Source organism: Oryzias melastigma, linkage group LG16, assembly GCF_002922805.2.
Source record: "Oryzias melastigma strain HK-1 linkage group LG16, ASM292280v2, whole genome shotgun sequence".
Classification (NCBI taxonomy): domain Eukaryota; kingdom Metazoa; phylum Chordata; class Actinopteri; order Beloniformes; family Adrianichthyidae; genus Oryzias; species Oryzias melastigma.
This window is the reverse complement of record NC_050527.1, coordinates 6,361,275-6,387,616: the sequence shown is the minus strand read 5'-3', so window position 1 is coordinate 6,387,616 and position 26,342 is coordinate 6,361,275. Positions and strand designations below refer to the sequence as shown.

At 39.3% G+C, this 26,342-nt stretch overlaps 2 protein-coding genes across 2 annotated transcripts in view; both read left to right on the top strand.

The window, feature by feature from the left end:
* Positions 1-395: 395 nt before the first annotated feature.
* casp2 (caspase 2, apoptosis-related cysteine peptidase) lies at positions 396-8,530 on the top strand. Its single transcript, XM_036215899.1, has 13 exons — positions 396-402; positions 479-684; positions 2,322-2,492; positions 2,573-2,641; positions 2,773-2,931; positions 3,134-3,200; positions 3,541-3,632; positions 3,711-3,893; positions 5,313-5,441; positions 5,545-5,635; positions 5,823-6,023; positions 7,067-7,176; positions 7,260-8,530. The coding sequence occupies exons 1-13, from the start codon at positions 396-398 to the stop codon at positions 7,392-7,394; spliced, it is 1,620 nt and encodes a 539-aa protein (XP_036071792.1). The 3' UTR covers positions 7,395-8,530.
* A 130-nt stretch (positions 8,531-8,660) lies between these two features.
* clcn1b (chloride channel, voltage-sensitive 1b) overlaps positions 8,661-26,342 on the top strand; it is a 35,964-nt gene continuing 18,282 nt past the window's right edge. The window contains exons 1-6 of the mRNA XM_024267757.2: positions 8,661-9,934; positions 22,139-22,361; positions 23,728-23,859; positions 23,965-24,093; positions 24,200-24,333; positions 24,715-24,792. Of these exons, the coding sequence (XP_024123525.1) occupies positions 9,884-9,934; positions 22,139-22,361; positions 23,728-23,859; positions 23,965-24,093; positions 24,200-24,333; positions 24,715-24,792 (747 nt within the window). The 5' untranslated portion in view covers positions 8,661-9,883. The remainder of the gene's footprint in view (positions 9,935-22,138; positions 22,362-23,727; positions 23,860-23,964; positions 24,094-24,199; positions 24,334-24,714; positions 24,793-26,342) is intronic.

Sequence of the window (26,342 nt, the reverse complement as noted above, 5' to 3'; positions counted from 1 at the left end):
TGGATATTAAATATTCCGCCGTGGCACCAGCAGAACGGTAAGCTTTTGAGGTTGGCTCGAATGAAATGACAACAACTTCGCTGCAAGGAAAAGTCGGTTTTAGCTAGTTAGCCTGTTAGCATTACTATAGTACCAGGCTTGGTTGGTTTGTCTTGTCAACTGTATATTACATTGTAACTGGCATGATTATCTTGGAATACATTTAATATTAAAGTTAAATACTCTTATCTAATCTTTTAGACTTATACTCCGTTTGGTAAACTTAATGTTAACCGTGTTTCTTTCGTTTTTTTTTTTCTCCTTTCGTTTTTTCTTCTTCTTTTTTTTTTTAGGGGAGACCATCTGCATAACCTTTATTGTTTGTCTCTCCTTAACAGTTTACACGTATCATATTCATGAACGGTATCTTTTCAGGAGGAAACACTGGCACTCCTCTGACCCTGAGGCGAACCCGGAGGAGGAGGACGTCTCTGGTGAGACCATTCACTAAAGCGGAGCTACAGACGGTCCCGCGCGCAGCCTTGTTGCAGTGTCACGCAGGAGTGCGGGATGCTGAAGCGGGACCGGGACACTCTGCGGAAGTGCTCCGTACGTCTGGTGAAGGAGCTGGTCGTGGATGAGCTTCTCATTCAGACACTGGTGGAAGATGCCATCCTGACGGAGAATATGGCAGAGAGCATCATGGTATGAGTGCAAACGCAGACAGTCTTCTGAGCATGCAGGATCAGACAACCGATTAACTTGAATTTAAGATGACCAGCTCTGTCTGGCTTGAATTATTCTTTGTGTCTGACAACATTTTTGTTGTTATTGTGAAGAGAGTCGTGACTAATTTAAAGCATCTTTAATATTTCATGTAAACAACATTTGGACAAAGAGCTTTAAAAGCTGTTAAACTTTCTGAAATCAGTTGTCAAATGCTCATAGGAAAAAGTCTCAGTAAAAAAAAATCTGCAGTGAGAGTAAAGCATCAACCTACATCTACAGCAGCCTTAGGAGTTGATGATCTCACCTTTTAAGATATACCACTACTAGACTAACGACCCTCGAAAATGCCTTTGATATCATCCATTCATCCATTCTCCTAACCTGCTGTATCACTTTTTGGGTCACGGGGTCGCCGAAGCCTTCCCAGCTACTGCTGAGTGAAGGTGGGGTACACCCTGGACGAGTTGCCAGTCTCTCAGCAAGTACATCTGAGTTTATATTTTTTTATGATTTATTTTTGTATTTAATTCCTAAAAGAAAAGGTGAATGGGTACAGCAATTTCTGCATCCTGGGGTATACAGTTTTATCTATCTGTTCTCTAAACCTGCTTGGTCACGTTTGGGTTCATGAGGTCGCTGTCGCCATGTTACACTTTAGTGAGGTTGCCAGTACACCCCAAAGCCTAAAAAAAAAAAACAAAAAAAAAAAACAGCCAGCAATAGTTGAGTTTTCCTTTATGCTACTATAGATGTACAGTCATCTTCTGATGCTGAGGCTGGGTTTAGAAAATCTGAATCAAATCAGAATTTACTTTATAAAAGTAATCTGCTTTATCTTTTTTTTTTTGCATAAAAATCCCAAATTTTATCAATGAAAGTTATACCTTTGTTTAGTTTATATGAGTAGTTGTATGCATAGTGTTTTAATAATTAATAAAAAAAGATAATATGAAAAAATAGTCAGTACTTTAATAATCTAAAATTGTTAATAGAAAAAATAAATACATTTGGCAGGTTTACCTCAGACATTTATGACATCTTTTAACTCAGACGAGGCTCATAAATATTTGTATTGTTAGGAGTTAGTTTGTGCACAATACTAAAGAAAATCATTAAAATAAATGTAATTTTCCTTCGACTCTTTGATGTAAAAAAAAAAGTCACTTCAGGTCTAGAAAAAATATTCGATTTATGGATCAAACTGCTTATATCACAGTTTTGAAATCTCATTTTAAAATTAGGTCTTTAAGTGATAACAAATATTTCAAGAATTTTCATAACCTCAACTTTTCACCAGTGAGCAGTCAGTTTATTTGCATTGAGTCTCTGTAGAGTTCACTGCCGACTTGGTCAACAAACACGTGGAATTGAAATTTGAGAGGGCTGAGTTATTCATCTACATTTCAATAGGATTTTCTGAGAATTATGAATGTGAGTACATAGAAAATAGCTTTTCTTGACGTACAGTCAAACTTTAAATGTCATTTCAGGGACCTTAAATGAGTTGGTGTTGACACCTTTTAGGAATGTACTGGGATGTTACCCTGGTAACGTCTGACTGGTTAAGCGCCGGCTGTGACCCTCAAGATTTTTTCCAATCTTTTCAACTCCAGGTACTGAAAACTTCTCAACAGAGGAGCTTTCAGCTGGTACTTCTTTTACCAAAGCGAGGACCCAGAGCTTTCAAGAGCTTCTGCTCAGCACTCAAACAAACTGAACAGGAGCACCTGTGCGACCTGCTCACACGAGCGACAGAGGAAGAGGGCAGAGATGTTTTTTTGGATGTGAGTTCCTGCTTTGGTTCCTATCAACACTCACCATCATGCGGAAATCACTGCAGATTTGTGACTATTTGTCTTCATAGTCTGTCCAGCCTGAGACAGAGACAACAGGACGACCAGGGCGGCTGGAACGAACAGACAACAAGAGAGAGGTGAGCAGAGCATGCTCAGGAACACACGACGAGACCAGAACTATACGCCTCCTGAGGTGCTTCTACCTGATTTGCAGCTTCAAGACTAAATGCAGTTAGGGAAAGCTTAGGTTGCATGATTTCTTTTTCAGGCGCCATTTTTAAACAGAGAGAGTGAGGTGAGCAGCAGCACGTCGTACCCCGTCCATGACTCAGATAGCTGCCGCTGCTGCCGCTCAGAGCCTTCAGCCAGAGATGAGAACAAAGAAAGACAAAGGTTGAAGGCAAGAGGAAGTGATAAGCACACAGATGTGAGAATCCCGCTCTGTGTCTGCCTTTTATTCCTCACTCTGTGCGCCTGCTGAGTGGCTGAAAAAGCTGACAGGAGATTACTGTAATACATTCAAATAAAAGATGTCATCATGCCGAATAACTGCTGCTCATCAGACATCAAAACCCTCCTCTATCAGATTAATTTGTTTAATCAGCCATTTTTTTCCTCTCAAATCTCAGAGATCTGGATCTTCGTTGCCACTTCCAACTCAAGAGGAGTTTGCTCCAAAGAGAGCAAAGACTCTCGGTGAGTTTCATGAGCTTGTTTGCCCAATTTGTGATTTTAGTCAACATTGTTCAAAAAGTAAACTTTTGGAGCCAGCAGCTCCACGATGATGCACTCTTTGTGATCCAAACTTGTAACAGACTTCAAAGCGTCTCTAAATGTTCAGACTGTACTGAGAAAGGTGCAGGTATTTGTTAGTATTAAGAACAAAGACCACACCTCGAGGGTGACTCATTCACAGCCTTCCAGCACAAAGTTTGTTGTTGCAGCAGCTTTCAGTCACCTGACAGCTCTGTGAGCTTCTCAAATAGTAACATTTATTCTGTTCTTTTTGCTGTGTGTTTGTATGTCTCCACCACAGAGTCCATGGAGTTCAGCCTCGACGCCGACAGTCCCATCAACACCCCCGTTCTGGCGTGCTCAGCTGACTTCTACCGGTCTCACAGCCAACAGGTAGATCTCTGACCTGCAGTGGATTCTTTCCTTGTGCTACTTTCACTCACGTCACTGATTCTGCTCTACTGACTGAAGTCTTACAGGATGAATTCATCTCCTCGGGGTTTAGCCTTGGTGATCAGCAACATCACCTTTGACCCCTGCGCTTCCTCTGAGCTCGACCCACGGAAGGGAGGTGAGGTGGACGACGAGGTCCTCAGGAAGCTGTTCACCGAGCTGGACTATTCGGTCAATGTCCACAGAGACCTTACTGCTCAGGTGAGTCTTTGATAGTAGAAATTAGTTGTAAATTCATTTATTTAATTAACTTGTAACTTTCAATATTTATTTCAACCCTTGTGCTATCCTAGGCATGTTAACATTTAAAGTGGGGTCATCTGGACCCCACAAGACTGCGGACTGAACTTTTTTTTCCAAAGGATTTTATATCTTCACTGGTGTCCGTGCCAGATTTAAAGGGGTCTAATGGATCACGGATAATCTGTGATGCCCCCACGTCCCGCGCACACACACACCTCGGGCTCGCATAATTTAAATCAATTGCTTCACAGTTATCTTAAAGTTTGTTCACCTGATGCTCCCGCTGTGTGTGGGAGGAACTTCCATCAAAAACTTTTCTCGACTTCATAATGGAGGACGCGGATCGATAGATATCAGGTTTATTTAATTTTAAGAGCTGACTAAAAGCATCGGTACACTTTTCCATTTTTGGGTTCAGAGAAGCTCCTAGGCAAGAGCAGCAACTGAGCCTCACAGGAGAAAGCTGCTGCTCCGTAACGGACTTACCTGTGCCGTCTGGGGACGACAGTATGACAGGAAAAAGGGATCATAAATCGTCAGGAAAAGCGGGCCCGGCAGTGCCATGTTTTATCGATAACAATTATTATTTTAAATATTTAAATGTTACCACAGTTAGTTTCAAAATATTTTAAGGGGTACACCACATAGATTTGGTATTTTAACACTATTTTTAAGCATTCTTTTCTTTCAGTTTTTGTAGATTTGGTCTCAAGACATGTAAATGCAATCATGAATGAACTACACGTTTAAGCATTTTGTTTGTGTTCAAAGTTTAAAGATGTTTTGTTTCAATAAGTAGACCTCAATGAGTAAATATTTTGATGTTACATATATAAGTAGCCTTTTGTGTGTGTGAAGTACTTTATATGTTTTATTAAATATATGTTTTGAAGCGTTTCCAAAAATTAATTTAGCTTTTATGTTTTTGCAGTTTTTCTTTTACTTTTTACTGATCTGAAATATGATCCGAACTGTGACCCTGAAACTGTTGCATGATCCGAATCTTTAGTTTTTGTGATCCGTTACACCCCTACTTAGAATCCTTTCCACCTTTGTTGACGTTTATTATGGGAGTGATCACACATCAATATAAGGATGGGGTCATCTGGATCCTATGAGGTAGCACAAGGGTTAAAAAAAGTGTTTTTTTTTTTCCTCATTTATTATTTTTTTTACCAGTTGCAAGTTGGATTGGTTAATAAAACTTTGACAACTTAAACTTAAGTTTAAAACAACACACTTTAGCACATTTAATACTTTTCCCAGATAGTTTTTTTGGTTGAGTTTTTTCATTTTTGCAAAAGAAATAACAGAAAAATAAATTACAGGGTTTTTAAGCTCCTGTGTACCAATCAGCATCCTATTTATTTTCTCCAGGATATGAAGATGTGCATCGAGAACTTCTGCAGACGACCAGATCACCAGAATGTCGATAGCTGTGTGGTGTGTCTGCTTTCCCATGGGGTGGATGGAGCAGTTTATGGCACAGATGGACAGCTGCTGCCGGTGAGCATGTCACATATTTTGTCCTGTAGGCTTCATGAGTTTTAATTGTTTAGAAGTAATTTTGCTTTTTGAATTATTTCAAATGTAAATGTGTCATTTTCAGCTGGACTGGGTGTTTGAGGCCTTTGATAACGCGCATTGCCCGCTGCTGCAGAACAAGCCAAAAATGTTTTTCATTCAGGCCTGCAGAGGAGGTGAGAAAGGAGGATGTTTGTTAAAGATTCAGTAAAGCTTTGTTCTTAACTTACTGGGAGTAATGCTGGAAGAATAGAGTCCTAATAAAACAAATGATGCAGATATATTTTAAAAACAGTTATTGTAGTATTAACATTTTTGGTGTTAGCTGAACATAAGCTTTTATTTCTTTTTTCTTTCTAACAGATGAGATGGACTGTGGCGTGGAGCAGATAGACGGGCCAGCAAGGACCTTTTCACCAACCTGTGAACAGCGGGATGCTGGGAGGGAGGAGCAGGGAGATGCAGACGGCAGGCAGAGAGCGAGCACAGGGAGGCAAAGGATTAAACTGCCTCAGCGGTCGGACATGATCTGCGGCTTTGCTTCTCTCAAAGGTCAGAGAATTTGTAAGTTGGTCCCATTTGCTATTCTGAGCTTGATTTATTCATGAACTGTAAACCACGTTCATCAACTGCGATGTAAATCATTTTTACCCTGCATAGGCAGTAATGACCACATCTCTGTTGTTTCAGGTCAATAACAATATTGTGATTAAAGAAAACATCTTTCAAACAGTTATTAAAGAGTCACTCTCTTTAGTGTGTTTGTGAGTAAATCCAAATGTGCCTGTAGGAACATGAACCTCAATGCCTGTGAGAACACGTTCATGGGATCTCTTCATTACAGAAAAGGAGCCAAGAAAAAGCAGATTTCCAGTCTGACACGTTCTAAAGAAGAAGTAGTTTCAAAAACATTTCTTTAAAGTGGAAAAAACTGGAATTCTTCTACATTTCTTGTGTTTCTGAGCGATCCATTCAACCAAACCATTAAGATTTGGTCTTATTTTTTCATCCATTTAAGGTTTCTGAAACAGTTTTAGGTTTATTTTGGAAGATGTTAGAATTTTAGAACTTGTAAAATAGTCTCTGCTTGTCGAGTCCTAGAAGAACTGATCAATTTATAATTGATTAATTTAATTGTGTTCCACACTGTTAAATTAATCAATTGCTTAGTTTTGCTGCAGATTTGAGAAAAATGACAAAGTATATTATAACAGACTGAGTTGGGCTGTTTGGGTTCGCTAATGTCCAGAACTCAGTGAACGCACCACCCAGAGACACACGCCAGCCCTAGGTTCTGTCAATGGATTTTAGGGTTTCTATTGGGGGTTTTAAGGAAATAAAGGGAGGGGGCTGATGCATGAGACATAAAGACGTGAAGAGAGTAAATCCACTAATAAATAAAAAAATATAAGCTGAAAAACTACTTTTGTGGAGTGTTTTCTTCTGCTGTTTTTGTTGTTAACCACAAAATAATGAGACTTAAAACAGGTAAAGTCTGGGAAAGGAAGAGAGGGATACTACAGTATATTATTTAATATCTCCTTATCACGAGAAATCACAATTTTAACTGGACTGGGTTGTTAAAGCCTTCAAATAATCTTTTTCAGGCACAGCAGCCATGCGAAACACCAAGAAAGGATCCTGGTTTATCCAAGAACTGAATACAGCACTCCGCCTCAATGCCCGAGACACTCACCTAGCAGACATCCTCGTGCAGGTGAAGGATGCACTTTTTGTTTTTATTTATTCATTACAGTCCCCTAAAAGGCTTTTCTAATCATCTCAAACTTGCTTCTTTAGGTCAACAGACGTATTAAGGAGCGGGAGGGTTACGCCCCCGGCACGGCCCACCATCGCTGCAAAGAGATGTCAGAGTTCACCAGCTCACTCTGCAAAGACCTTTACCTCTTCCCCAAGTACCAGCCCCAGTGTTGAAATGCAAGAAGTGCACTTTAGGTCGATCGTTTCCGTGCAGCCTCCCAAGCACGGGCGTCACGGCAGCTCAGAGCATGCCCCCTACTGCCACACATTCCCTGTTACAGGAGACCAACCGTGAACCACCTTTTCCAGACACAGAAAGAAAGTATTGGGGGAAAAAAGACGAGCAGGTTAGCCGATCTACAAACAAAAACATGCTCTTTTATATATATGTGTTTGTGCTCATGCCAGTTAGTGGGCTTGTATTTGATTCCTGTCAAACCCCACATGTACTCTGTTTCCCAAATCATTATTTTTACAAAGCTTTTTTTTTTTTTTTTTTTTACACAAATCTATTTTTCTGGCTTGATTTTATATGAAATTGTTTTTTTTGTAAGAATTTTTACAGCCATTTTGTATTTTTAGTAAACTGACAGGCAGGTGGCAGCACAGCAAAGACTAATGCTTTTCATCAGCTCTTAATCATAAATATTTATACCCTGCAGATTAAAATCAATCTGTTCCGTTCGAACCAAAGCTTGTTACTAAAAGTAAAGAAATCAAACTTAAAGAGAACAACTTTTCCCCCTTTAGTGTGACTTACAGGATGACTTCTGAAGGATGTCTTGAGGTCTTTTTATTCGTAATTTCTGTGTATTTTTGCTCAAACAAGCAGCATTTTAACCATAAATATCTACACTCGTTATTTTCAGGTAAAGCCCTCCTGTTCATGTCAGGCTGAGGGGCTAACTGTGGTGCTACATTCACAAACTTTGATCTTTATTTCTAGTATTTCTCTCCATGTGGGAGTTTTATGGTCCATTCGACTGTACCTGATACAGTATGGAGGGAAGGCATTTGGTTGCGCCTCTGCTGTGCCATCTTTTCATACACAGAAGTGTTTGTGAAAGGTGCGTGAGCACAGACAGGAAGTTCCCTTCCAGGACCAACCGTGTTCAGTCACCACAGTGTTGATGAGTAAATAACCCCCACATGTGGTCAAAACAGTATTTGTAACAGAAGATGCTGTTCTTTGCACAGCTTTATTCTCTTATTCAGGACACAGTCTATTGAGAGGATTAAAGTGATTCTTTTTGGACTCATCACTTCCGACTGCCAGAGACACAATAAAACTCCATTTCTTTTGATGAAAACCAAGTGCACGTTTGATTTTCTTGCTGCGTTTATGCGGAATGCGAGGCCTCTGCCCGAATGTACACCGCGGCTTCTCCTGTGCACGCTCCGCTGCATCTGATCCTCCTTGTTGCTGTGTTTGGGTGTGTTGTTGCCGGCGTATAGCCTGCCCCCCTCCCTCCTCCTCTTCCCCCCTCTCCGTTCTCAGGTATAGTGTAACTCGCTCCCCACTATTCGACTGCGCTCAGGTCTCCTCTGGCTGCGACGGAGATGGATGCATCTCCCACACGTATCGTTGGCGCTGCCTGCCGCCACCCACTGATAATGTTCTGAGTGTATCAGATTGAGGCTCAGCCAGCTGTCCAGAGTCACTCTCCCTTGACACACTCACTTAAACACACAGCGGTCAAAATAACACATTTCTGGCTGGCATCAGATGGAACTTGGAGATAAGTGTGATATGGGCCTGGCCACAAAGCAGGGCGGGCTTAAGATTTTGTTTTTGTTCCTGTCATCAGAAGAAGAGAGGAGCTTCAGTGAGAGACTGATCTGTGAGGGATCAGGGGCTGGAGGAGCTTTCCACACAAAAATTGAATTCACTCCTTTTTTTTTGCTCTTTTAAGATTTTTGAACCTGCTGTTCAAACCCATTGAGAATCACTTTTTTTCTTGGTGGTGGGGGGACAGTTTATGATTTCCTGTGAAAGAGAACATTTAGTGATGGGGGGGCTGCCACAGCATGTGACTGCTGCGGGGATTGCCTCGGTGCATTGGCTTGTAAGGTGTGAGCTGTCACGGGGGTGTCGTGTGCACCTTCCCACTCACGTTGCAGGGGCAGCCCTATGAGGGGGTGCCCTTCCAATTCCCACCCTCTCCTCTACCCCTGTCCAAACAAGAGCAAGCCATCCAAACACACACATCTAATGGCTGGCAGTGGTGGTGGTGGTGGGGGGTGAGGTTGCTGCAAATACTACAAGTTGTGTGTGCGCGCTATGAGGTGTCTGCAGTTCTAATAAAGGAAAGCGCGGTGTCCTTCCCTGCCTCATCAGATGGCTTTGCGCTGCTTTGTCTGCCCGTCTGGTTTCCGTCAGTCCGCTGGTGGAGCGGGATGGCTCGCCGCCTCTGGATCACCTGGAGAAGAAGTTCTGGAAGGATCTTCTTCACACTTTTGTGACCTGTCTCAGCTCAAAGCGCCTTTGAGGTCCCATCCCGAAGCATCTGGGAAACATTAGAAGATATTTGCTTGTTTATTCGACCTGGTGCTTCATAATATATACACAAGACAGAGTGGGTGCGCGTGTATGGTGTTGCCTACACCACTGGAAATGCTGGGGTGTCCAGCGAGGTTATTTCTGGATCAGTGACATTGTGTCCATGGCTGCAGATGCGTCGCAAAGGAAGGCTCTGAGATACCAGCAGACCCTGGTAGGCATTTCCTCTCTTTACCTGTTTGCTGTACTGTCTGTGCTTCAAGAAGAGCTCCCTTTTCCTAAGTGGTAGTATGCAGCTACACCTGTTCATGAACCCATCAGAAGATCAAGCTCTCTTCTCTTGCTCAAAACTGTACCTGCTCTGTTTCTGTCATCTGCATCCTCCATCTTTCATCTTTCCCTGATGCATCACACCAACTGCTCATCAGGTCAAATCAATCTTCCTCTTCTGTTACAAAAGTTCCGTCCATTAATCAACGGTCCACACCGAGGAGAGTTACAAACTACTCAGTCATTCGCCATAACTTGTATTATTACTGTAGACGCTCAGCCCTCAGTTTTTCCCTTAGAGTATTATCCTGGACAAGATTAAACTTTTTTTGAGCTGATTTCTTTTCCGTGTCTCCTCATGCGGCCGCCTTGTAAAGTCGTTTCTCTTTTACACGTTGGAGGTTAAAAATACCTATATACGAGAAACCCGAGCAGAATGGTTAGATATACGTGCTGAGGTGAAGTCACATCACTTTGTCACCTGCTTAAATGATCACCCCGGCTTTGTGGAGCATCTTAATGCATCTGGTGTCAAATATTTACTTTATTCATCTTTGATGGGGAGTTTGAGTTTTAATGAAAAATCTTTTTATTTTGGAAAACTGCTTGATTTTAATTATAATAATCATTATTAAAATATATGTCCTAATAAAAATGTATTTTGCACTTATTGATGGTTAATTTATATTGACATGAAATAATAGTTTAAGTTTCGTTTTTCTGCCCCGTTTTTGTAGTTTTGTCATAAAAATTGGAAAGAAAAAGGGTACAAATAATAACACAAAGGGATTATGGATGAAACTATTTTTTTAAATTAATGATCAATATTAATTTAGTCTTTCCTAAGCTCTTACAAAAAGTGTAACATCTTTTGTTGGCAAATGTATTCATTTACTAAGCCCTTTTTAATTAAAAAGTCTGCCGATTTTTCATGTCAGGCCTTTCTTCTTCTCTAAAACCTTCTCTTGAATGATGCAAACTCTAGCCAGAAACCAGATCCTAACTTTGATTAGATATTCCTTTACATGTAAATACCAAAAATAAAATATTTACACGTCTCTGCAGGTGTAAAAGCTGCCTCTGTGTGCTTGAGAAGCTGTTAATGGATGAATTTGTTTAATGATGAGGAGCAGAAGGCGGCGTCTATTGTCTTTAAAATTGTCTCACAGTTTCTTACCGCTGATGCTGAGAGCGAATTGGAGACATCTGTGTTTCTGTTCCCCCATTAAGAGGTTCAGGACTGTTTCATTGATAAGCAATTGACGACATCTGAGCTTTTTTTATGCCAAACATAACAAAAAAGAAAAAGAAAGTGTGATGGAAAATGTTAAAAAGAAGAATCTGAGTGTGAAAAAAACTGAAATGTTAAGGTATTTTACTATTCATTTCTTCATTTGAGTATTTGTTGAATATTTTTCCAGCTATTTTACTCAGACAATGTCCTTTATCTTAGGTAACAAGAGTCAGTTGTTTATTGGTTGAATCTGGAGTGGTAAAATAACACTTTTCAGTGTTACGTGGTGGACAATAGTTCACACATTTCAGTCAGTTTGAGCCTCGTTTTCCTGTCCTTTGACCCACAGATCACTAAATTAATATGTGCTGAGCTTGTTCGGTTGTGTTAATTTCCGCCGAGTGACACAACTGTTGTTGACCCTTGACCTTGACAAAGAGGAGGCTCCCCCTGTGGGCTCGTGTGACGCTGACAGACGGCGGGAGTGGAGCTGCAGACACACACAGCCTGTCCTGTTCCATGCTTGTTGTGTCTTTCAGTGTATGCGAAAAATGTGGGTGAAAGTAGAAGAGTGTTAAGAGCCGAGTTTGTAAAAATTATCGTATAACTCTGAGATGCTACAGTCTACTAAAGGGGATAATAATCGCCTACTAATTGCCAAGAACTGAAATAAAAGCAATGTAGGTGATTAAGCCGTTCAATTTAAAGAATATTGGTATTTTTTCAAATAGGTGTAATTATGACTCATTAGCTTTATAACCGTTTCATTACGATCAAGCCCCATGTTGTGAAATACTGTCAATAACTTCTTTTGTGTAACGCGCTCCGTCTGCCTGTACAACAAGTCTCCAGGGACAGCAGGGCCCAAGAAGAGACAAACGGTGTGAAAGAGAGGGAGGAGCGGGGAGAAATGTGTCAGTGAACATTGGGTCACACTGCTGCTAAAATTATCCACGAGTAAGGTTTCACCTCAGGGGTTGGGGGGTTTGGATGGACGAGGACCAGGAGTCGTGAGAGGGAAAGTTTAAGGGGGACGTACGGGGAAGGGAAAAATCGGTTGGGGGGGTTCAGGCTCAGGTGAGATGGAAGAAGGTAATAAATGTACAGCTTTGATAACTAGGGTAAAACGTTGAACAATTAGATCCTTGGGGTAAAGGGGCATATTGATCAGTTTTATCCACCCAGCTCAACAAAGTTCTGAAAAAAAAATGTTGTGTGAAACAAAATCAAGAAGTTCTGTTGACTTCAACCATGGGTCCACCCGTCTGCCAATCAAAGACATACCCCTAAAATGTAATAATCTGAGCTTCTAAAAAAACAAAATTACTTCATTTTAACCCCTTACCCACAATTGTACCAAACATTTAATAAAGTTATGGACATCAAAAGTATTTTGGAAACCAGACAATACATATTTTTATTTTTGTTTTAAAATCAGACTTTTATAACATTAACTGTATATAAAAAACTGGACAGAGCGAGTGAGAAATTGAGTTGCTTCCAGTTCTAACCAAATGAAGTCAATTTTGTTGCCATTTTTCTGCAATATGTGTGTCGCCATCTTGGAACCAGACGTCCTCAGTAAGCCTTGATTGGTCTGTGTAAGTCTTAGTCTAAATCTCCATGGAAACCACTCTCTTTATCAATCTAATGCTTCGAATGTTTGACACCTACTTTAATTGAGCCATTTGATTGGTCAGTTTATAACTTGAATAAATTACACTACAAAAAAAAAATGGAAAAAAAATAGGATTAGCAAAAACATGTTAAAAAGATGTAGCAGAACAAGAGTGGTTATTCTGACAAATAAAATGACAAAGTCATAGCTGCCTATTTCTCAATAGAAGTCTATGGAATTTCAGCTTTTTGTGACGCAGGTACATCCTATTTAGGAACGCAAAGTGGGAGGGGTCACTCAGTCCACTTCTCATTTACAGTCATTGATTGCTTCCATCTCTCTTGTGGTCTTTGGCAGAATTGCATAAATTAGTACTCCCGGATTTGCATCAAATTTGGAACAGACGGCGGGACTTGGGGAGAAACATATCCTTTGAGTGAAAAAAGATTTAAAGAAATAAAAGGTGTTAAGGCTGGTGGTGAGGTAGAGTTCCCTCTGAGAGAAAAAAAAGTTTTTTTTATGTTGAACGTATACAAGACATGAACAATGGGTGCTGCCCATTTCATGACGTCATCCTAAATGCGCCTGCATTTCTCCCACGAAAATAAACATCCAATTTTTGATGCACATATACCATATATCTGCCCTTAGAAGGCCTGGGCATCGCTACACTGGTTCACAACACAAATACACTCGAGGTCTGGACGACTGTACCCGACCGGGGTGTGTGTGTGAGTCTGAAAGGAGCCCCGCGTCTAAAACAAGAAACACCAGTTTGAACTGGAATTTATTGAAGACAGGACACAATTGGAAGATATACAGTATTCTGGATCCAAAATGAAGTTTTTTTTACTGAAGAGTGCTAGCTCCGTGGAGAATTAGGTGTTGCTGTTTGACTTGGGGAGAGCAAACTCTTCCTGAAAGGGGCTGTCTCACTCTGTGATGCCAGATTGTGAGGACCCGGTCGTTTTCGTGGGTGTGGGAGGGGCTGCTGTTGAGAGTGCAGGTTTTTAGAGAATTACTCAGAAATGTGTGAATGGATCAAAATACCACTATGGGGTTCTTTATAGTGAGGACTGAACAGTATAACACACTTAAAAGCTCAAAAATTAGTTTTTTCATAGTATGGCCCCTTCAATAAATGAGACACACAACTCTGGCACTTGTTGAAAGACACTTAGTGAGGCTGTTATAAAGGTGAGGATTTATTGAAAACCTATCGATCAAAAGACCAAGCCTTAATCTCTGTGCAGCTTCTGTACAAAATGCAAATAAATGGATGCAAGTAATTTTCAGTATTTAAAAAAAGTAGATTACCAGGAAATATTTTTGTCATTTGTTTTTCCTTTTTATAATGTATTATAAATATATTCATTGAGTGAATCTGGGCTAATGTACTTATGTAAAGACACCTATAGGGGACTTTAATGAAATCATGTTGGGCCCACTTTTGTTTCCCTTCAGCCTAGAAGTCCAGAGGTGATTTTACTTATTACTTTTTAAACTTGAAAATAAACACATTAACAGTTCTGATGCTACAGTAGCTAATTTATCCCATCCATGCAAACCTAAACCTGTAATCTCTCCGTGGACCCACAGATTTTCCACTACCTCTACAGTGTTACATAACCTGAGACTGTTGTCAGGTTCTACCACATCAGATCACAGAGAAACCTTCTCTTCCTCGTGCTTACAGTTGTCTGTCCCTTGAAATTAAGTAGAGAGGCAGCTGAAGAGTCTGAACCCATGCACAGATCAGACGGTTTCAGACCCACAAACCCAAACGCTGTGCTGTGGTGAGTCATGAACCTTATACTCTGAAGGTTTGTGTTGCGGAAAGCATGCTTCCTTTTTGTGGTTCTTTAGAATTTTTTTTTGTATGTGCCATCACAGGAGAAGATTCAGTGGTTGAACACAAACGTGTGGGTGTTGACCACAAAGGACAAAAAGGACAAAGATACCATCGAACAGTTTGCAGCAAGATGTTTTCTTTAAATCTGTAGTCAAGGGTGCCTTTTTTCTTTAACATTTTGTACTCTTTCCTTTAACAATTACCAAGAACATCAGTTTAATGTATATACCAGAAGCAGCAAAGTACATGCAGTGCAACAAAAACTCTTTCACCTCAGCAGACGGCGATCAGGCGAAAGTATAGCGTGTCAGTAATCAAAGTACATTAAGTACAGTAGAGTGACCCTGTCCCACACTGTTTTATTGTAGTCACGGTCGTCTTTCCGTCAGCAAGTATCATTCTTCTAGCTGAAGCTTGTGTTCAGCTTTATATGATCCTGTCGGATCAGGCCTCCAGGCCTCTGAATTGAGAGCTGCTGACAATTTATTGTCAACTCCCGTGTACCTGTTCTAACCTTTCCCCTGCTGCGTGTGCGTGTGTATGTTTGTGTGTGTGCAGTCTGACCACAACCACTTGAGGTCTATACAGGAAGAAGCAGGTACAGTCTGTGTCCCTCGCACCGGCAAAGACGTGGAAGGACGGATATAAGGCGCAGATGTCCAGGGAGGGAGTGTCTGAATGTTACAGTCAGACATCGGGTCAAGCTGCGGCGTACGGGCGGAGACGATGGGAGAACGCATCAACACGTTTAAGACAGTTCTGAATATAGATCAGTTCCTGGTAAGGTTTAAAAGATGGAATTATCTATTTGTTAAAGAAATTATGAGAAATCGAGATGACTTAAAGTTTTATTGTTGCTGTTATTCTTATGATTATTGTGTCTAAAATTGAAGTAGCGTCCGCCATAGTTAGTATTTGCAGAATTACATGGTGTAAAGTTGAACTTGTGTGCAGACAAAGCATGGTTTGTTTAGTCTCTTGGCTGCTACCACTTGCCTTAATTAGAACGTGACAGCTTGAGCGGTGTTTGGCTGAGGCAAGGAGTTGCTATTTTGCTGGTTAATTAATGTGTGCCTGTGGAGACATACTCTGCTGGAATGTGTTTGTTGATCTGGACGATGAAGTGTGTGTGTGCTCGCAGAGGGGGTAATCTCCTGATCTGTCCGTCAGTGACTGGGTCAAATTTTATCATTAACCTTGTGCTACAGGACAGTACTAGCCTCGCTATGAACACATTTTTATTTAGTTCTCTTACAAAACAGACCAGCACAAACTCTTTGCACTGATTAACGGGAGCACACAATGAAAACTTGATAAAAAATGCAGCCCTGCCTCATGAAGGATTCAGGAATGCAGTATTATTTTTTTTAATTAACTCTCAATGTCACACTGCCCTTAAACCTCTGCATCTGTTCACGACGCAGACAATCATCATTTATTTATAGTTGTCTTGAATTTATTTTTCTTTCCCGATTACATTAAATAAATGTCAGATCCATGAATGCATGGCTCACCTGCATCATTTCTTTAACTGTAGGCTCTTTTTTTCTGTAGAAAAACCAGAGGGAAGTGGTTTCTTTTTCTCCATTTTCTTCTCCTTGTGAGATTTGTAATGAGTGAAACCGAAGCAGCTTGAGTTCCTACCAGAATTCTCTGCGTAAGCTGTTAATGAGTGGTGCAAGTGTCGGAGATGTCCAGTAACGCCTGGCTACTTTCATGTTTCCACAAAGAGATTAGAGCAAGAAAAGTACAGACAAGTGAACCAAGTGGGAGAGGGAGTCTACTCGAAAGCAACTGTGATCAGAACTGCAGCAGGAGGGAGAAAAGAGGGATTTAGAGTTATGGAAAACAAAGTGTATCCTCCTTTGATGCTAGTGTTTCCCTTATTAGAGCATAAAAAGATCACTTATTACCTTCTGGCTCCCTGGAAGAGTAAGCCGAAGCAGATTTTTTTATTTTTAAGAAATTCTCCAAATTCAAAAAGCTGAAAAGATTTTTTTTCGATATTAATCACATCTAAGTCTAAGATATAAGCTTATGTATGATGTCTCTGAGCAGGATTTCATGGAATGACTGAGGTGAAGCTTCAATTTCTCCAAAAGTGAATTATTTGGGATGATTTTTACCTGTGGAAAAATTCTGGAGCTGTCAATCGATGAACTATCAAATCTTTTTTATTAAGCAAGTGGATTGACACTTTTTAAAATACTATATTAAGTTTTTGCATAAAAAGGTCAAAAGTCTTAAACTATGCAGGGCTATGGTATGATTTTCATAACTTAAAAAAAAGCTATAGAGATGATCAAGCAAGTTACATTAAATGATTATTGTAAAGTCAGAGTGGCCAAATATAATTATCTTATTTTCTTTGTTATGTTGTGTTGACACATTAGAAAAGTATTTAAACTCCCAAAACATTTTTTTGTAAGATTTTATTTGAACAGGGACATTCCACATTAATGAATATATCTGAAAATTTCAACTGTTCTCCTGGGCAAGTTGTAGGTTTGCCAACAACAAAGACCCAAATCACATAAAACTGACCAATGAAAATTACTAATAAAATTCAGTGAGAGTTTTAAGGCTAAAATAGAGTGGTCTCTACACAGTTAATAAAATATATATATATATTTTTATATAGAAATGGCTGCAACATTTATTTGCTTTTATTTACAGTACCATTCCACTTTTTTTTTTTTTTTTAGATATATAGATATATTTAGATTTAGATATTTAAGTAGTGTAATCTTTTACATTTTCTGTTTGCCTGTATAGGTTTACCAAGAAGCAAATATTGACTGTAGTGTGACATCACCCATAAAAATGACTTACTTACTTCTGGCTCCAACCGGATGAAGTCCATTCTGTTGCCCTTTTATCGCAGTAAGGACCTCGCCATGTTGGAGCCAGACGTCCTCAGTAAGTTGTGACTGGTCTGAGTCAGTCTGAAGCTATGTCCAAATTCCCACTCTAATCCCTTACTACTAAAACTAATAGAATGTGGGACTAGCTAGTGTCCTAGATTTTAAAAGCATTTTGGACATCATGTTTATTACCTTTTTTTTTTTTTAAATGACATCATTGATTTTACAAAGTGAAAATCTTAACAATACCAACATTTTACGATGTTTATTAATGAATCCACTATGTTCTGATGATTCAAATGTGAATAGTTTGTTAGAAAATGTCATTTAAATTCATTTTTCCCCCAAAGTTGTTCTAATGTAATGCATTGTGATCTATATTCACTAATATAGTGAGCATTGATGCAAACTAGTTTTTCACAAAGACTTCTGGGAAATTTCTGGGGGACTTGATTTTGGAATAGTAGATTCAGACTGCACTACAAAATGGTGAATTCACATCAAAGTGCACTTTGTGAAGTAAATAGAATATTATTGGATTAGCAAGAACATGTTAAAAATGGGGAAGCAGGGCAAGAATGGTTATTCTGACTGAGTAATAGCTGTTTATTTCTCAATTTAAGTCTGTGGGAATTTGGCTTCTTGGAGCCAGCAGGTACTTCCTGTTTGAAACGTAAGCGGGGGGAGGGGTCACTCAGTCCAGTTCTCACAAAAAAAATTTTAAAAAATGGAAGCAAAAGGGAAACACTAGAAACAGCCATATACTTGTCTTTCTCAGCACAACTTATCAAAACCAAGCTACAAGTCCTGTTCTGTCGCTATGTCCTGACACTGCCCCACTCAGCGTCTTTTTCAACAATAACTCACCACAGCCAACAACACTGTCGGCCATTTTGTGAGTCACCTGCATTTGTTTATCTCTCAGCTGAGTTCTCCCTCTGAGCTCTTTTAAAGTATGCATTCTGAATCGGGCCACATAAATCATAATTTAATTATTTTGTTTTCTTGTAAGTATAATTCCATGCGTCATGAACTGAATTGTTTTATTCTACATTCATGGAGCCAAATAACAGCACCTGTGTGTAAACGCGTGAGAAAGCTCTAAAAGTAATGGTCTTCGCTGACAGTTTAAGACCTTGAGTGATTCAGTGGTAACAGGTTTACAAGATTAAACGAGGACTCTGTAAATACAAGGCTGAGAGATAAAAGCTTTAAAGACACCCAGAACATGAATGAATCTCAGTTTCCATTGGTCTTCTCACGCCTTCACTCTCAGTCGAGTCAGTGCAGATTTCAGCATTTATTAGTAATAGTTCCCTAACTTATTTGTATCCATGATGATCATCATTATAAGCCAAAAGTTAAATGAATAATTTTCTCAAGAGTTGCAATAATTACAATATTGGAGAACTTATCTTTGTTTGTCAGAAAACAGTGACAAACTAATGAACATCTCAAAGACCCACTCTAATGAAAATCATGTTTTTAACTTTTTCTTGTAGCATTTTTTCTCATGATGGAGGACATATATATATAAAGAAAATTCAGATTAAAACTTGTATTTCTGAGGATTCCTTTATTCAAATTGTGATAGATCAGGAGTTACAAACATAAATTTGAAAAAACTGAAAGTTGTGACACAGGACCTGAAATAGACCGGCCAAAGTCTCGCTTCTCTGCTCCACTCCAATGCATCCACAAGTACAAAAATAGATCCATTGATGTCTTTGTTTTCCTTGTCTGGACTGGCATCTGCCTCAAAACTGTTTGGCTACATAGCTCCAATATTACTCTGCATTTTGTTCTTCTGCTAATGTTAGCTTGAGGTTGCAAGGGGCTGTAAGCTAGCAGGAGAGAATGTAAACAAAGGAATGATGGGAAATCAGCTGAGGATTACGCCAACAGTCCTGCCCACAACTTATATGAACTCCTGCCGCTTTGCAGAAAATATGTCTTAAAAAACCAACAGACTTTTTCGTTTTTGGCTTAAAACTTCACAATTTTACAGTAAGTAAAAGCCGACTGAGGAATATAGTTGAAGTGGGACTTAATCCACCTGCTTTGAATTAAACAAAGACAAATCTGTCTAGTAATAAATCATAAAATAAATAGAAAAATATTTCAGTATCAACCATGACCTTTATTTTAAGCAAAAACGTTTTTTTTATTACATTTTCTGTCAATAAATGAACAATTTAAAAAAAATGGATGGAAGAGAACCTCAAAAATGAGGTTGCTGATCAAATTGTCAATTTAAACAAACAGAAACAGGTGTTCTGGTGGCAGAAATCTGAGATATCAGTAAACTGCAGCTCTTTTTTGCATTACTACATCACTAAAATGCATTGTATTTACCACACAGTTGTGATTACAGCTGCACTGCTAAAAAATGAAATATATATATATATATATGTAGTTTCCTACTTGATTTATTATTGAACCATTTCAAAGCGGAGACGCTCCAGCGTGAGAGGTAAACCGTTGGGTTTGGTTTGTTCCCTCTCTGAACAGCTCACAGGTTGTGACAGTCCCTGGTTTCGATGGTGCCTGCTGCCAGCAGCTGTTTGATGATGTTGATGGATTAGTTCTTTGGTGTTAATGTGTAGAGCAGAGGTGCTGGTGGTCAGGTTGTCTGCAGTACAGAGCAGGAGATGGAACAGACACAGAGCTGCTGCCAAATCATGCTAAAGACAGCTGATGGGGAACAGGTAAAGACATGGAGGCAAAGGCTGCATCTGGTCCGGTGGTGCTTGGTTGTTTTTCATTTATTCTTCCTTCATCTTTTTCTCCTAATCTCTGGAGTTTCTTTGAATCTTGTTAAACATTCTCTTTCCATCTATTTGCTAACTTAAGGAAAATGACTGCAGATTTATTTCTATCAAACACATTAAAAATATATATTTTTATTTAAATTTTAATAAATTATTTGTTTATCCTTCACTTTGTGACTTTTATCTATCAAAGTGCAAAGATCATCTTTAGTATCTCCAATCTGAAACACTTTTCTTTTATTATCAAGATCTATTTTTTTTATTTATTTTAAAATCAAATAAATAAATCACAAATTTGGTGTCAACTCAAAGTGAGGAAGTCAAATAACATCAGTCAAATTCTCATCAAATCACAAGAAAAAGTTATTTTTTTTAAATCAATTTTTATTCATTTTAAGTGTGTTTTATTTTGCTCCGTTTTACTTCTTTATCCTCAAACCTTTTTAATGATTTATTACAGAAAGGAGCCTTGATCGTAAAATGTAATTTGACTCTAAGCACTCATGCTCTTTAGTGTTTACATTATTTTAAGTTTAATTTAGGTGGAAAACAAAAATCAATAGTTAACTTACTGATTCTTAATCAAATATGTGTTTAACTTTTTTTTAATGCCAAATCAATCCTACTGTTAAATGAAAAACTGGAGCTTTTTGTCTGTGTGATCTATAGTTTATGTCCACAACAGCATCATTTGTGTGTATGGAAATCCACAAACGTTAATATTACAAAAATGAGGACAATCCTAAAGTGATTGATTGAATTCCTCTGTGTAGCTCATTGCTTTACTGCAGTTTGAAACCCTGTGGTGAGGGCAGGCATAGTAAGCTGTTGGGAGAGATGCATTGTTCTGAATAACAGTTTGGGGTTTGGAGTGTTTAGCAAGCTTTAAAATAACTCGCTAGACAATTTAGAGGCATTAAAGGTTTTCAAAAGCCTCCGGCGGTAACTGCACAGCCACCTGCTATGCGGTGCATTCATGTATTAATTATAAAGTTCTATCTTGGTCACTTGGCCATGTTGTTGCATTGAATCATGTCTTACAGTGGCGTAGATTCAGAGAGTCTGTCTAAAAACTGAGCTGCACTGTCTTGTCCTGTCAGCCCGTGTGTGCTCGTCATATTTTCCCAGCGGATGAGATGGCAGGTTGCTGCTGTACCTTTATTTCATGACCTCAGAAGATTGAAATGTGCTGGTAGCTGCGCCTTCTTCCTGCAGGGCCTCGTGGTTGGACATGTCAGCTCACCTTTCCTGTGTGAACATGAGACAGAAATGTGGGGCTGCCAGCTCTCCTTATATTTTCGCCCGTGTGGTGGGATGCGTGGAGGTTTCAGTTGCTGCTTGTGGCTGCAGCAGAATCTTCAGCATTTTACAACTTCTGTGTATTTTACGACGCTAATCGGATCACGAGGTGTTTCCTTACATAGCGTGCGTGTGTGTTTATGTGGCTGTCGGTGTAAAGTGTTCACAGACAGCAGGGGAAGATGTGAGACGTCCTCTCCTCCAGATCTTCTCTTCTGGCTGCTCTTCAGCTTCTTCCTCCACTCAGGGAGGGGTTTTTCCGTTCTCTATGCCCATTTTGTCTATTTATGTCTGTCGGAGCATTAGGGTTGGTGTGTATCTCTTACAAACTTGTCGCACACTCCCATCTCTTTCTTGTTATCTGATAGACACTGGCTAAAACTTTATCCGATCTATGTTCGACGGTCATTTCTCCCCCTGTCAGTTTTAACATCTGATTGGAGTAGTTCCAGGAATTAGTTGATTTCTTGGTCCTCGTTTTTGTTTCTGAGTGTGTTCTCTGCGCTACAGCTGTACGGTGAGTACAGGGAGCAGCTGGGAAGCTTTGCCCGACGGGAGGCCGCTCGTCTGCTGACAGAGAGACAATGGAGAAGACAGGCAGTGGACGACACCACGGCCAGCAGCCACAGAGGCCAGGGCCGCCAGCTACATCATCATCACCCGGTGACCTTGGAGTCGCATCAGAGCCATGCTTCCTCTGCCAAGAAGCCCCGTCCCTACTCCAAATGCCAAGGTAAGCATGGCTAATGTGGAGTTATGAAATGTTACAGTGTCCTCTAAAAAACCCTTCCTAAAAAAAGAGGTCAGCTTTAACTCTTTTTAGTTCATCTCTTAATTGTTTATCTATTAATTCAGAATATAGTTTTATTAGGTAAGTTTGCAGAGACAGAATATTTATTTCAGTTTCTGAGTACTTTGCATAGCTAGATTTCCCATCCAGCATGATGAGCTCTTAAAACATAATACTGGTCTTTAATACCAGCAGGCTTTGATGCCGCAGAGCTCTGAGATTATGAGGACTTTCATGAAAACCGAGACAGAGATGTAAAAAAATAGTTTCCACTAACATGATAGGAGATTGCTGTGGTGTTTTTTGCATGCTATCTTAAACAAAAGTCATAATTTTATTTTTTTTATTTATTTATTTTTTTTTACTCCCTCATAGTTTTCGAAATATGTGTGGCCAGTGCTGAACTTTTTTCTTGGCTACATGGACCTGAACATAAACATTTATGGTTTTCCAGAAAGCCACATATAGACAAATTTGAAATAATTCATTTATGTTATCCTTACATAAAAAATAATGCTAAAACATTTTAAAAAAAATAACCAATAAATAGTCTATCTGCTCCCATCACATTTCACACTCCAGAAGGGTGGAATAACATGTCAGGTACTGTGTGTCTCGATCGGCCAGATTGAGAAAAAAAAAAAAAATGCATCTCTGATAGTGTTTGGGGGGCCAGGGCAAATGTGGAGAAGAATACAACATAAGACGTTAATGGATCTATTTGTCTATACGTACATGCTTAAAAACTGGAGCAGAACAAACTTTAACCTGACCACGGCAGCTGCTGCATCACAAACCTGCGTCTTTCAAAACTGCAGGTTTTTGTCTGTTCCTGATCCATCAAAATTTGAATGAAGAAATACGTCAAAACACAGTTTTAATCTTTATCTTTTCTCTTTATCCCTCCATCATGAGAAAAATGATGCAAGAACATGTTAAAAACACCAAAAACATGATTTTCATTGGAGAGGATCTTTAAGGATGCAGCAAGTTTTATAAATTCTCAATCTCTGAATACAATTTGAAATTAAAAATATCGATATTTCAATCCAAACCATAAGTTTTTTAATGAAAAGTAATCATTGCTCCCTTTTCATATAAAATATAGTGTTTTTCAGAGTAAGTACTGGAAAATCTTTTCATTCTTAATTTAAATTGGAAATAATTGTCTTGTAGAACAAAATAAAATTGTTCTCTAACATTTTTTTATTTTCTAATTGCATTTGTTTCAGCCATGATTACTATAAATCCAACAAAGTCAACAGTTTGTCATTGAATCAGAAATGTTTTTTTTACTTTTATGTCGCAGACTGCTTGGCTCGAGTCCGGCGGTACATAGTGACAAAAATGGGGGAGGACTGGATTTTTTTGGTGCTTCTAGGCCTGACAATGGCGCTGGTCAGCTGGAGTATGGATTATGCAAGTGCCAAGAGCCTGCAAGGTATGCAAGGTTAAACTAGATGTTATCGAGTCTGCAGGAAATTTCCTTTCTAGCCCGTTAATGTCCAAACATTTTCAGTTTTCCTGATTTCCCTTTGTCTTTCAGCTTATAAGTGGATACATGGGGAGCTTAAGGGCAATGTGGCCCTGCAGTATCTTGCCTGGGTTACGTATCCCATGATCCTTGTTGTGTTTGCTTCACTCTTTTGTCATCTGGTTTCCCCACAGGCAATTGGTAGGCTTTTTATTTCTCCCTGATGTAAAGTCATAGCATTATAGTTTTTTTTTCTTTTTTCCCTGAAGATTTGTCCCGTTCCACATTTTCTCTGATGTGTTGGCAGGTTCAGGCATACCTGAGCTGAAAACCATTCTGAGAGGAGTCGTCCTGAAAGAATATCTGACCCTCAAAGCCTTCATCGCTAAAGTCATTGGTCTAACTGCTGGCCTGGGCAGTGGGATGCCAGTGGGGAAAGAGGTAAAGAGCCCCCCCATTCTCTTTCCATCTGATTTGCTCTGTCACCATACATTTGTCCAGCATCACCTCCATCATTTCACTCTCTATTAGAGTGCTTTTTGCTTCAACCCTCAAGTGCAATAAATCATCTTCTGTCATGTTTCCCCCTCACTCCCCCTTCTCACGGGAATGATGCAAATTATTCAAGTCCTCTGCAAAGGACTACATTCCTTTCTCCATTTACAGTAACAGGCCAACTGTCACGTCTGAAAATTACTTTGTGATTTCTGTGCTCTGATCCAATATGTCCCAGTTTAGACTCTGAGTTTTAAGGACGGTGCTAGTGTGAACAACTTGTCTCTGTGGTGGTCAGTGTCAGTAACATCCTTCTGCTCCCTGCAGGGTCCGTTTGTCCACATCGCCAGTATCTGTGCAGCAGTGCTGAGTAGGTTCATGTCCATCTTCTCTGGGGTTTATGAGGTAAGTCAAAGGCCTGATCACAACAGTCATATTACCTTTGATTCTCGTAGTTACAATAAATATGAAAATCACAGGTTGTGGACTGGATTTTCTTATTTACTAGGTTTGAAGTTCTTTTTGTCATAGTTACAGGGTTTTCGTTGATCTTTTTTTTTATATTTCAAGAATTTGTGGTTATTTGGTGCATTAGTGGTAAAGAGTCCATACTCAAGGGTCATGTAATAACCAACTTGTTTGTGAGCAAAGTTGGATTCAAACATTTTGACACCTAAAAAGCAACTGAAAGCTCTACATTTCCATACACCAGTAATTAACCTGTAGTAGTTTTAAAGCAAAAAACAGAGACAAGCACATTAAAAGTTGTGGCCCCAGTAGGATCCATATCCACAACCTCTCCCTCTTTCCAAGTTACCCTCTGAGCCATTAAGCCAACCGATAGGCAGAGGGCTTGCATGCCAAAGACTCATGTTTCTCGTAGTGAAAAGACAGAAGGAACATTCTACCTTTGCAAAAGTCAAAGCTGTAAACACTAGGTACTCATGCATCTGTATCATTTTACTTTTATGAATAACTGCTGCCGTTATTTTATCCTGGAAGCTTCTTATTTGGCAGGAAACTGCTTAGCTAGCAAAGAATTACATTTTTTTATTTTAGCCATTTTAGCTGTATGAAAAGACAAGGAAAAAGTAACGAGGATGGTTATTTTGAGAAGTGGCATAGATTTATTTTTTTAATATTGCTACCTAATTTATTTATTTTCTTTAATTTAAAAAAAAAAACATCACTTTGTTTGTAAAAATATTCATTTAAAACAAACTATGTGAATGTACTTCCAGTTTAATAGCTTGCGTTAGCATGCTAACACCATAGTTATGTCCGAATTCCTTCACTACTCAATATATAGTGCGTTCGCCATTTTTTAGTGCTGTCCGAAACTACAATTTCAAAATTGAGTGTCATAGAAATTTCCCAGAATTCTTCGGGAAAAACCAGTGTGCATCAATGTCCTGGCGAAAATAGACCACAATGCATTGCGGTTTAACAATTTTTTTCAGGAAAAAAAACATGTTTAAATGTAATTTTTTAATAAACTGCCCAAATTTTCATTATCAGAACAGAGTGGAGTCAAAGATTGATGTCATGAAATTTTCATATTGATTTGATTTTCACTTTGTGAAATCGGAGATGTCAAGTCTGGCGTTTAAAAAAAAGAAGGAAGAGTTGTGAGTATAGTGTCCAAATTGCTTTCATCCTGCACTATAGTTTTTTTTAGTAATTAAGGATTAGGGTGGGAATTCAGAAATACCCCATATTTAATTGAGCGAGCAAAGTTAGCTATTGGTCTTTGCTATCTCTCAGCTTAGACTGCAGACGTTTTGAACATCTCAAAAGCCTCACGAGATACATTTTTACTTGTGTTTTTTATAATATTTTTTCTCTGGGCACTCCGGTTTCCTCCTGCAGTCCAAAAACATGCTTCGTGGGTTGATTGATCACTCTAAATTTTCCCTAGGTGTAAATGAGGGAGTATATGGGTGTGTGATTGTGCG

Coding starts and splice junctions, on each gene's coding strand:
- casp2 (XM_036215899.1), top strand. Junction 685..2,321: donor ATATGGCAGAGAGCATCATG/GTATGAGTGCAA, acceptor TTTCAACTCCAG/GTACTGAAAACTTCTCAACA. Junction 5,636..5,822: donor CATTCAGGCCTGCAGAGGAG/GTGAGAAAGGAG, acceptor TCTTTCTAACAG/ATGAGATGGACTGTGGCGTG.